This window comes from Phodopus roborovskii, unplaced genomic scaffold (genome assembly GCF_943737965.1).
Source record: "Phodopus roborovskii unplaced genomic scaffold, PHOROB, whole genome shotgun sequence".
Classification (NCBI taxonomy): domain Eukaryota; kingdom Metazoa; phylum Chordata; class Mammalia; order Rodentia; family Cricetidae; genus Phodopus; species Phodopus roborovskii.
Genome location: NW_026125295.1, coordinates 22729673 through 22742209, shown reverse-complemented (window position 1 = coordinate 22742209; position 12537 = coordinate 22729673). Strand labels below are relative to the sequence as shown.

The 12537-nt window shown below is 43.3% G+C and overlaps 1 protein-coding gene across 1 annotated transcript; it reads right to left on the bottom strand.

Annotated features, from left to right (window-relative positions):
• Positions 1–2: 2 nt before the first annotated feature.
• Mrps22 (mitochondrial ribosomal protein S22) lies at positions 3–12047 on the bottom strand. Its single transcript, XM_051206570.1, has 8 exons — positions 11858–12047; positions 8676–8839; positions 7433–7597; positions 5593–5736; positions 5001–5084; positions 3186–3331; positions 1121–1229; positions 3–139 (listed from the first exon to the last, which is right to left on the bottom strand). Exons 1-8 carry the CDS (start codon positions 12027–12029, stop codon positions 44–46), a joined length of 1080 nt encoding a protein of 359 aa, XP_051062527.1. The 5' UTR covers positions 12030–12047; the 3' UTR covers positions 3–43.
• Between the last annotated feature and the right edge of the window lie 490 nt (positions 12048–12537).

The following is a 12537-nucleotide window of genomic DNA, read 5'->3' as shown; positions in this document are numbered from 1 at the left end:
AATTTAAAAGGCAGAAAACAAATTAGAGTACTTTTAATTGTTCTCAGGATGCTGCAGAATGGCTGATGACTACTTCTTGGTAAGTTTGGAGTGCTAATTCTATATATGCTCCTCTCTGGGCTTCCGTTTTTGCGAAGACCTATTGAAATTAAAAAAAAAAAAAGTTCTAGAGCAACAGGACTTCAAGCATATAAAGTCAGCTTTAAGGCATTAACATTTCTGCAGTAGGTTGAGTGTCACAATAATCTCCCTGAATATCGGTCATAAATGTATGTAGACAGAAGTATGGTATTCAGCTACAGCAATGCTAATTCTAAATCCCAGAATGGCTTTCATCTCTAATTCACTTTCAGTAAACACCCTGACATTGCACCTCCTGCTAGATCAAAATGAAAACCATTACATTCAAGAGAAACCTAGAGAGTAAGAGCTAGCAAACTGACTTTTCATTTAAAAAAAAAAAAAAAAAAAAAAAAGTTGTTCATGAGTTCATCTTAAAAAAGTTTTCTCAAACAATAATGCTTTCTCTGGCTTAGGATAGAAAGTCAGGGTGTGTACTAGATTCTCTGCTGCTCTTAGGAGCATAACACACCAAGAAACTGCTTTGCAGTAAGAAAGAAAACACGTGACAAATTTCAGTGACCTTCCCTTCCCAAATGAAAACAGCATCCCAACCTAGCACTGAGGATAAATCTAGGGAGCCCATGGTTTGAGAGATATGCAATTACAAAATGACCATTCAAGCGAGGCTTCCTGATCCCTGCCCCTTCCCAGCCCTGATGAGAATGTGCCTACACTAAGAGGGAGGTGGCTCAGTACCTGTGGAGACTTGACTATCTCCAAAGCAGCATGGCCTTCTACTGCTCCAAATAACATGCTGTTTCCACTATGTGAACCTCTCACCTACAGCTGCCAGCATGCCTACCATACCATCTAGAGAGCTGCATGATTCTCCACATGCACCCAGTCCAGACAGAAGAAAACTGGGGTTTATAGTCTCACAATGTTGTCAAGACCCAAAATGTTCCACATTCATAACTGAATGTATTATTGCATATGACCCATTTCTGGAGCTTTCCTAACTCAGTCATCACCACAAAACCGACAAAAAGGACTCTACCTTAATTAAATTTACTCCCTTAGCAGCCTGCTCTTTGGCCTCTTGAGCTGACTGGCCATCTGGATGGAGCATGTGATACAGCTGGACCAGGCTGGTGGCATCATCAATCCTGAGAGTGAAAAGACTTAACATTACCAATGAGTTCTCATAAGCCTCACAGTCCTGCAGTGTTTGCCAACTCCAAACCAAATTACATGTCGGACCTAACTGGTGCAGGGAAGGGTAGTTCTGTGATTCCAAAAGCATGCGAAGGGGCCAGAGGGACGGCTCAGCGAGTAAGGTACTTGTTGCACAAAACTAAGTTCACAAAGCTATCCTCTGACCTATTGAGGCAAATAAGACAAAAGGCAACACAGTAAGTGCCCATTTTATGAAAATATGGCTGTGTTCTTTGGGAGATGGAACATCCCTTCCCATAGCATTCCTAATGGCAGAGGATTTCCTGGCCAGCCCACTTAGCCAACGTGAAATATGTTTCCAACTCATACACAAATTCTGCTTTATACTTTTGAGGTTATGTCTATTAACATGGAAATTCTCTTAGCTGTCCCCAAAGCAAACAGTCACAATCTTCCCACATGGTCTATAATACCTTTTCCCACTTGATCCTCAAAGCTGAGGATTAGGAAGACATAAAAGGACCCCAAAGTGTTCACATTTGACACTTCGCTGGCTTCCAGGTGAGGACAACATAATTTCCTGCTATGCCAAAGCTGTCGCTCTGACCCGCCCCACTGTCAAGCCTGGGCTGGCCAGAATCGTCAGGCAAAAAGGTCTCCCCAGCAGGGCAGACATGAGTCACTTCAGATGGAACTCTTACACAGTAAGGAGTGATATGAGAATAACACATATTACACAAATCCATAGCTTCAATATCTAAACTATGCTACCATAGTCTGCATTTGAGAAGCCTGAGGAGACAGTCCACAGGTCATGTAACACAAAAAAGGCATAGTACTTCTTTCTGATCATCCTCAACTAGGCCAGCTGGAAGGAATGAGGGAAATACTGCTGCCTTCTGAACTGAATCACTGTGCTGATGAAGTGAGCTGGCTGCGAAATCATTAGGAAAGCTGTTCTAATGAGAAGCAACCTTTGTGTGTGACATTCAAATTCCAAGTAAAATACTTTTACAGTCTGAGAACTAATGACTACTGGTGCCTTTTTTTTTTTTTTCACTTTATGTGCAAAGCTATTTTCTTTCCAGTTTTAGCTCAAATAGCATATTACAGGTATACCTCTGAAATACTGAGACTAGTTCCTAACCACAACAATAAATCAAATGAGCTGTGTAATTATTGTTCTATTAACTGTACAATATATTTGAAATATATTTTACAAAATTATAGTAATAATAGTTTTTAAAAATATCAAGAAACTTGCTCAACTAAAGGTACCAACCATCAATATAGTTTTGGTTTTGGGTTTGAAACAGGGTCTGACTAAGTAGATGGTTTGTCTTCAAACTCAGAGATGCACCACCAAGCCCAGGCAGACCTCAATTTGTAAAGACTGCAATACCTACACACAGCACAGTATGATGAATTATGTTTATGTTATTTTCAGATAGAAACTTAGAAACACATCAACTTGATGCTAAAAATATAACATTTTCATACCACTTGATACTTTTTCTGAAACCTTAGAAACTCCTCAAAAGCATGGGCCATTAAAAAAAAAATGGTTATTTTTATAAGTTAAACACGTTTACTTGGAAGCCAGCCATATGGGTAGGGTAGTTCTGCTGGAAAATAAGCACCCACTAGATCTTACATCTACTTCTTTATAATTCCCATGTAATATCCTTGAGTGCCTAGAAAACTCACCAATACCCAGGAACACTGCCAAGTAAGGGTAAAAAACTCAGTCTGCTATTAAGATCCAAAGTCACATTCTTTTTTCTAACAATCTAGATCTGATGATGTAACAAAGCAAAACCTAGAAAAATGAATTTAAATAGAAGTACAAACTTCCACTTATCACCAGACAATACATTGCCATTGGGAAAACACTGATTTACTGTTGAACAATAAACAATTATTTTAATTATTCAGATCATACTTACAAGTCTCTCTGGATCTGATCAATGAGCAAACCATCAATCTTTTTCTTATTTACAAAATACCAAGCCATTCCACCGAAGTGTCTTGTTGAACGTAGAAGGTCATACTTCCCATGTCTGTCTATATCTTCATAGGTCTGATGATGAACCTATCCACAGAAAGTGCACAGGAAAATCAAGTGACAGCATCGCACGGTTCAGACCACCTAGCAGAAATGCTGCCACAAGTCAGAGTGCAATCGGGTCTATCTGTACTGAACACTGCCTCTCCAGTCTCAACTCAGTCAAGCACTTGCCTACTGAGCGGGACCAGAGTATGATCCCCAGAACCCACATAAAATCCTTGTGTGGTGGTGGTGGGCACAGTTGTATTCCCAATGAAGGCAAGCTGGGTCCCTGGAAGCTGACTGGCCAGCTAGCCTAGCCAAGCAAGCAAAGTTTCAGGCCCATGAGAGACTCTGTCTCAAAACAGAGTACACAAATCAAGTTTATCCTCTGACCTGTACACGGGAAAGGACCATTTGTCTACATGACAGCAAAGCTGTGCCCTCCTTATTACAGAGTGTGTGGCAGCCTAGAGCAAGTAACAGCAAATACTCAAAAAGCTTTGTCAATTATTCAGCAGCCAAATGTTAAGCAAGCAGCAGTTCGTTATTATTATGACCACTAATAATAACCAAAATGTCTTGATCTCTGGGAAGAAATCAGGATTTCTTTTAAAAATGCTCTTTTCCCTTATCACAACTCCTCCATCCTACTAGCTCACCCATGCCATCTGGAAGTCCTTCAGTTTCCCTTCTAAACGAATCTTCCTAAACGAGGGCAATCCTGTCCAAAACTTTGTTGTCTAGCGTATGTGTGTCTTCTTGTAAGGTCAACAACGTCCCCAGGACCCCCAATCTCTGCCCCCTCCAACAGGAGTTACAGATGTGCACCAACTCACCTGGCTTTTACATGAGTGCCGGGAATCTGAACTCAGGTCCTTGTGCTCGCACAGGAAGCACTTTACTTACTGAGCCCTCTTTCCACCCCTGTCCAAAAGGTTTTAAAACTGCTTGATGAAGACCATGTTCCTCACCTAGTACTGAGGTCACATGTGAGGCAGCTAATCCACCTTGAACCATCCCCTGCAAATGCACTGTATGTACAAACTAGACATTTGGCCACATCTCAAGCTTACTTGGTTATTTTCTACCTACTTCTTAGTCTGTCCTCTCTGAAACAACTTTATTCACCAAACTTCCCTTTCTCACACTGCTCCTTGCCTTTCTAGAACCCTTTCCAAGACCCCTATGAAGTTCCTAACACCTAACATTTCAGGCTGGAAGCAACAGTTACCTGCATACTGTCTCATTCCAGCACATCACTGCTGGAGTGCAGCCTTTGATGCTCACTCACCCTTAGATCCTGACATCACCTCTGCTACCCATGCTAACACTGACCACAAAACCACATTCTAATGAACACATCCGTACTACCTGTACTTTACACACTGCACTGTGACAAATTTTAGTGGGTAACTGTTCCTATAAGGTGCATAGAAAAGAGAAAAGGCTTTGTCATCATCCGATTCCCAAAAGAACCCTAATAGCAGTGAAATGCAGAACAAGCTACTTCATTCTCCAAGCCCAATTTCCCTAATTCTTAAAGATGGCTGAGGGCATAAAATATATCTACACTCAATAAATTTCCAGGTAATTGTAATTCCCTTTCCTATAACCTTCATCAAAGCCAGTAGCCGAAATCAAGTGCTACATTAAAAAAACTTTTTGCATCACCTATTTAAATCCCATTTTGGAAACGATTAAATATACTCACCTTGATATACTCAGTGGAATCTGGCTCAAACTGGGCAACACAGAGATTGAGGACATCTTCATACCGGTCTTGGCTGTACATGGTCTAAAACCACAAAGCCAAATGGGAATCAGATGAGAACATAAAAGTTTACCATCTGTCCTGACACTTGTCAGATCTGTCCAATACATTGGCCTCCTATGTGTCTACCAAGAGCATATAGGGAGCTGGATGTGGTGGTGCAAGGTTTTAATCCCAGCATTCAAGAGTAGAGGCAGGCAGATCTTTGTGAATTCAAAGCCAGCCTGGTCTATCTAGTGAGTTCCAGAACAGTCAAAGCTACATAGTAAGACCCTGACTCAGAAAACCAAAATAAATAAATTTTAAAAAGCATACAGAAACAGCACAGGCTTTGTAAATGCCACACTTGGATTTAAATCCCAACTAAATTAACTGTAAATTAACGAGAACCCCCACCAAGTTACTGTTACAGTAGTACATTAGTACATTACAAGTACAGTAGTCGTGTGTTCACCACAATGCAGTGCCAGCAGCACCAGGGCCCATCGCTTCAACAAACAAATGATCACCATGGAAATGGAATTCACCATACCTTAAGGTTTTCGTCTTTGAAAATTATGGGTGGCAAAACTCTACGACCTTCTTTTGGGAAATAAATTTGTATCACTCGGTCCCGTTCTTCCCAAGAAGCTTTGCGTAGTGTGCCACTTGGTTCTCTAACAACAATAAAACGTTCCTGAAACAGAAAGCAACCAGAGATGAGTTGTGAAGACTTCTGTTCAGCTCTTGTGATAGCTAATAAGACCAACTTGGCAGGATTTAAAATCACCTTGGAGACAATTTGTAGGTGTGTGTGAGTGAGGCATTATGCAGATTAGATTAGGTCAAGATGGGAAGCCCCACCCTAATGTGGGCAGCATCACTCCATGAGTTGGGTCCTGGAATGCATAAGGGAATCCTGAGAGTTCCAGCATTCATCCTTCTGCTTCCTGTCTGTGGGTGCAATGTGAGCAGAAGTTGGCCCACAGAGACACAGCTAAAATCCTGTCTTCTAAGCACAGACATGTATGACCAGAATGAAAAACGAGGAATCACTTTTCTGACCTCAGCATTCAGCAGCACTATAATGTATTCTATGGGCCCAACTATAAACCACTCTTTTCTACCCTTGAGTGCTGCTGTATTGAGACAACAGGCTGCTCTTTTAAACTGGCAATCAAGGGAACTAAATGGAAGCAATAATATCTAACATTACTGGCAAAACCCTCCCGCACCAATCACTTAATAGCAAAATGCCCTACAGGTTTGCCTACAGCTAGATCATATGAAACCATTCTCAGCTGAGCTTCCCTCCGCTCAGGTGACTCTAGCTTCTATCAAGGTGACATGTAAACTAGCTGGCACCGTGTGTATTGCAATTATGGTTGCTAGGGAAAAAAAAGAGGTGTCACTTTCTTCACTGATAAAAGTTGCCCTGGCTTCTGTAAAAAGCCTCTCACTAAGGCTCATGCAAGCAACCCCAATGAACTCAGTGGATCACACAAAAACAACCAAGGAAAAAGAACAACAACTTTTTGAGGTGAAGGACTTAAACAGGAATGGGAGGAAGAGAGGCTGAAAATGACTAAAATGCATTATATACATGTATGACACTGTTAAGGAATATTCTTAAAATTAAAGAACCAAAGAGGGTGTCATGACCTCCCCACACACACACAAATGAGAAAACACCAAACAATCGCCCCCTGAAATTTCAGCAAAGGAAATCAGCACAGTCCAGATGCAAAGAACATCTGTTGCTCACTGTCTAAGAGCTTCTGTCCACTGCTGTCTGCCTGGCTACACTTGTCTTGTGTCTTAGCACATGTGTCTTAGGGTTTCTATTGTGATAAAGCACCATGACCAAAACAAGAGGGGAAGAAAGGGTTATTTCTTCTTAGATCCCAGGTCATACACATTCCCTCACCGAAGGAGGTGAGGGAGGAACCTGGAAGCAGGAACTGAAGCAGAGGCATCAAGGACAGATGCTGATTGTCTTGCTCCTCGTGGCTTGCTCAACCTGCTTTCTTATAGCACCCAGGACTATCCACAATGAGCTACATCGAACATCAATCAAGAAAAGGCACCACAGATTTGCCTGCAGGCCAGCCTGAGGGGGCATTACTCAATTTAGATTCCCTCTTCCAAAATGACTCTAGCTTGTGTCCAACTGACACAAATAGCCAGCACAATATGTCTCTGGATCAGTCTGAAATACACTAAATCCACAGTATGTAAAGGAATGGTAACAACATGATGTGAACCCGCCAACACTTATTGCCTCTTTCGAGGCATTCAGCTTTAGAAGCTTCAGAGAGGGATACTACATCATCCCTAAGATCCATCTCAGGGTGCTATTTCAAAGGTTATTCTGTAATCTAGCATATACTCACCCGATGTGGTATGTTATGAGATATATCAGTAAACACGTATTTGTGTGTTTCTGTTCCTTCCAAAATCTTATCTTCAGCTAATACGTCATTTATCGGTTTCCGCTCTTCCAGAACTGGTGGCATCTTTAATCGTACCTTAGCTGCTTCAGTTGCCAGCCTAGTAGCCTAAAGAAATAAAATCTCTCTTAAGGAAAGTTATAGCTTCCCAAAGGATCATCCAATAAAAGCAGGGACTCATCAAAAGTGCTGATGACACTACAAAGGAAAGCAGCTGCAGCCAGGAGTCTGTGAGTGAAAAGCCAAACTTGGACTGGTGGGGCCTGGCCTTTCCTGTGGCGTGACAGGACACCAGCTACCCACTTACCCACTATCTGAGCAGCAAGGAATGCTGTGACACAGAGCCAGGCTGCAAAAGACACTTGGAACCCAGCAAGCCTGTATTTCTTCAGCGTTCATTATGTGCCAGACATCATTCAAATACTTCAAACGGGTGTGGAGACAGCTAAGAGGACCTGGATTTGGTCCCCAACACCGACATGGTGGCTCACAACCATGTGAAACTCCAGTTCCAAGGGTCCTGTGCCCTCTTCTGACTTCCATGGGCACCAGGCATGCCTGTGGTACACCTACCGTACACACAGGCATACCCCTGCACATAAAATAAAGGAAATCAAATGTACTGGCTTTACTCAGTGCCCCAAACCTACAGGAGCCTGGTGCTGAACTGTGCTCCGAAGCCTCCACTCTCCACCAGGGGCTACACTGTGTTACTCCACGTCATTTCCAATGATGACCTTTGAGGGGTCTAATATGCTATTGGGTAGTGAAGCTACTGCTGAGTCAGAATGGAGTGTGTTGATGCCTCACATAGTTATACAGCAGTGTATTCCACAGAGGACCCAGACTCTGCTACCTGGAAGAGGGCACTGTGGCAGATTTCTAATTTCACCAAACCTTCAGCTCCAAGGCAGAAGTTTCTCCAGGAAGGGAGCTGGAGCAGGCAAGATGAAAGACGAGCAGATTGGTTTGGGGCAGGGAGGAAGGTCAGCCTGGACACCTAAACTTGATTCTGCTTAACTGTGGTCACATCCCTGCTCCTCCCTGCCTCCCTACTCACATTTCTTTCCTCAGTCCTGAGCCTGCTTCACCCTCGCACACATGCACTGAGCATCTGCAGTGCCCTCTGTAAGTCTTATGACCCTGAAAGAAAGGTATTCTGCCAATGTTCAGAGTTGACACACACCTCTTCCAACTGTGCCTGGGTCATTAACTTATAGGTTGGTGGTTTCAGGGGTTGAACAGCAGGCTTGAAAGTCTTCTTCAAGTCGAGGCCCGTCATCTTGGTGAGGATACTCTGGACTTCCTCATCCATAAATGTAGGCTTCTTGACTTCTGAGCTACCAGATTCTGTTAAGAGGGATTTCAGTAATAAGAAGCTGACAACAATGGCAAACCAATACTTCTAAACGAGAAAGTTTTACCAATAAAAACCATTTGTACAGAATACACATGCTAATATTATGAGATTCTCTCATTCATTCAACTTGTACTTAAAATTTCCTGAACATTCTTCACAACATGATACAGTCTGCCAAGAAGATGCCGAAAAATGATGATAAGAGCTGCTGCCTTTCACAGACTCATCTCTTTTTTTAGTTGGTATCTTGGAGATGGTGCAAATGGAACCCAGGGCCTGGCACATTGCACTGTCAATCAGTAAGGTGCACTTCTGCCCTCAGATCCACTTCTTAGAAGCCACAAAACAGGTCCTAACACTCCAATGCTATGAATGAGGGCACCAATGCTAGCCTAAAGATAACTAGCTATTCATTAAGATCAGAGGAAGGGCTTAGCAGGGTTCACTGGTTCCAGAGCCTCGGTCACTTCCAATCTAAGCTCAGCGCTGACACAAGCAGTTTACCTCTTCCTTTGCCTCACTCCTCATTCTCTTTCCACTGGGAAAAATAAGGGGCCACCTGCTTCTAGGCTCCTCTGTACTGTTAGTCCTACAGGTGCTGTTGTCTTAACGGGGTTCTGATCTATTTGCTTTTCTCGTATTCTCATTGGGTGCTTTCCTACTTTCCTAGCTTTAATTAGATCCATCTACTGGAGACCCTAAAATTCCAGTTTCTAGCCAAGATCATAGACATCCACTACTCAATAGACATCTCACCTGCACTTCAATACTGCCAAACATACCCCTCCACACACAACTTGTCTTGTCTCATACCTGCTTTCCCTGCTATTCCCCATCACGGCACCATCAATTGGGTCATTCAGTCCAGAATCTTAAAATTATTCCTGACTTCTTCCGTACCCACCACACCCAAACAAAAAAAGGAATTAAAATGACAGGAGTGAGTTGGTGGCACATGCCTTTAATCCCAGCATTCTGGAGACAGAGGCGGGTGGATCTCTGTGAGTTCCAGGCCAGCCTGGTCTACAGAGCAAGTTCCAAGACAGTCTCCAAAGCCACAGAGGAACCCTGTCTCAAATAAATAAATAAATGAATAAATAATGACAAGAGTGATCATTATTAATACGTATGGCATACTTACTGTGCAATACTAACTGAGCATAGTCAACCCTCATAGCAACCCTATAAAGTAATATTACAATTATCCCCTTTTACAAAAAGGAACATGAATATAGCATTTTAGTTAACCATCATAAGCCTCTTTTCAGCTCTACTTCATTACTCTGGTCAAGGCCATTCTTATCCCTTACCTTGGCTTCCCTGCCTCTTTTCTGACCTCGCTACAAACCATTCCTACAGAGAGATTACTTGAGAGTAAACCAGCTAAAAATGCAACCAAGATGACTCAGTGACTGTTTGACTGTGTCCCCCACTAGGAGACTTATTCTGTGTCTTTGTTAGTTTTCTACTGCTGTGTGAAACACCATAACCAAAAGCAAGTTGGGAATAAAAAGGTTTATTTGGCTTATGTTTCTTCATCACTGTTTATTACTGTAGGTTCTTTCCTGCCAGCCTGGTCCCACAGCTACCTCAACCCCAAATAAACACACCAAGACGCTATATTAATTATAAAACTGTTGGCCAATGGCTTGGGCTTCTTATTGGCTAGCTCTCTATTAATTATTAACCCAATTCTATTCATCTAAGGATTACCTGAGTAGGGTCTGGCCTGTTACTCCTTTGTTGGCCTACATGTCATCTCTCTATGGGGGTTGTGTGTGTGTGTGTGTGTGGGTGGGTGGGTGGTGTCTCCTGACTACCTTTCCCAGAATTCTCCTCATCTCCTAGGCCCTCCTATCTTCCTGCCTTCATTGGTCAAACAGTGTTTTATTCATCTACCAATAAGAGAAACATATATATAGAAGGACACTCCCCCATCAACTGTTCATTATAGAAGAACAGATAGAAACTCAAACATGGCAGGAGCTGATGCAGAGACCATGGAGGAGTGTTATTTACTGGCTTGCTCTGCCTGCTTTCTTATAGAATACAGAATCACCAGCCCAGGGGAAGCCCCACCCACAATGGGCTGGGCCCTCCCCCATCAATCACTAATTAAGAAAATGCCCTACAGCTGGATCTTATTGAGGCAGTTTCTCAATTGAGGTTCCCTGCTTTCAGATAGCTCTAGGGTAGTGTCAAGTTGACCAAAATCCAGTTTCATTCTCATGGGCACCCATGAACTCTTAAGAGTGCCCAGTAACAACAGATGCTCAGCACTACACTCTTTCCAGATAATCTCGCCTGCTATAGCTTTCATATTTACTCTGATGCTCTTCAATTTTTACCTAACTGTATAGTGAACCTGGAATAACAAAGGCAACTCAAATTCAATACAAAACAAGCATAACTCTGCCTCCTTTTCCATTATATTTTCATTTTACCTACTCACCAATCCCAACTCAAAAACAAACAAACCCTGTTCCTACCAATATTATTCTCTAGGTTGGCACTACACTCAACTGCTTATCATCAACACCTACAAACTTATTCTGGCGTCTTCAATCCTAACTCCAAAATAGGTTCCCCAAACTACGTGCGTTCGCTTTCTTCTCTATACTTCTGCTTATTATGCCGTCCCTTAGTTCGGAATGCTTATTTTCACCTTTTAGCTGGGTTAGACAGATGGCAGCTTTGGCTGTATTTTCCCTGGAACCCATCCTTGTGCATTCAACCTAGTTTGAAAGTCTCTCAGGTGCGCCCCCGACGCAGCCCGTGCCGTCGTCTATCGCCACTGGGCTAGGAGAGAACCCACGTCAGTCATAGCATGGTCCAAGCTAGTGCAGTGCTTTGCAAGGAGCGGACCGCATGCAACATTGGCTGACTGAATGAATAAATAAAGAAGGGCTCAGATAAGCTCTGCAAGGACAGACTTAAGCTGATTGAGTCTGAGAACCCGCCGAGCAGTTTTCTCCCATGCACTAAGCGGAGCTCTAGCGGTCACCCACCTGCCTCGGAGCTGAGCGGGCGGCAGGGCTGCCCCACCTCGAAGGGCTGGGGCCGCATCGCAAGCAGAGCATCGGGGTGGCGCTGGGCTGCGGCTCGAGTACAGACCCGCTGTGCTCGCCGAGAACCCAACTGGAACCTCCACAAAGACAACGGAGTTCGTAGAGCAGCCATGATTACCCACCGCCCCTTGCGCCGGAATCCACTAGACCAGCTTCCGGCTGTCGAGCCTTTGTATGGCATGCTGGGAAATGTAGTCTAAGTGCGGCAAAGGGCGGCCGAAGCGCTTTGAAACTTAGAAAACCTGAGGGTTTGTGAGCTATGCCAGCGCTGTACGGAATGAGCTTTGAGACTGTCTCATACTGCAGTGTAAGCTGGCCTAGAAATCATCATGTAGCCCAGGTTGGCCTCAACACCACAGCAAGCTGCCCTCTGATTACAGATGTGGGGACTGAATTTTTTAAGTTACCCTTTTTGTTAATTTTGTCTGAGTGTGAGAGATCCTGAACGTGTGTGTGGAGGTCATAGGATAACCTGAGGAGTCGCTTCTCCCATCCAGAGATGAAACTCTGTCTTGGTAGCAGGTGTCTTTACCTACTGAGCCATCTCACTGGCTCCCATGTATGTATGTATGTATGTATGTATGTATGTATGTATGTATGTATGTTTATTTCTTTATAGA

What these genes read in the sequence shown, in the direction of transcription:
- Mrps22 (XM_051206570.1), bottom strand. Translation starts at nt 12,029, where the DNA reads ATGGCTGCTCTACGAACTCCGTTGTCTTTGTGGAGGTTCCAGTTGGGT. An exon ending in CTCATAACATACCACATCGG is followed by an intron (nt 5,737 to 7,432) that starts GTGAGTATATGC and finishes TTTCTGTTTCAG; the next exon opens with GAACGTTTTATTGTTGTTAG. An exon ending in GATCAGATCCAGAGAGACTT is followed by an intron (nt 1,230 to 3,185) that starts GTAAGTATGATC and finishes TTTCACTCTCAG; the next exon opens with GATTGATGATGCCACCAGCC.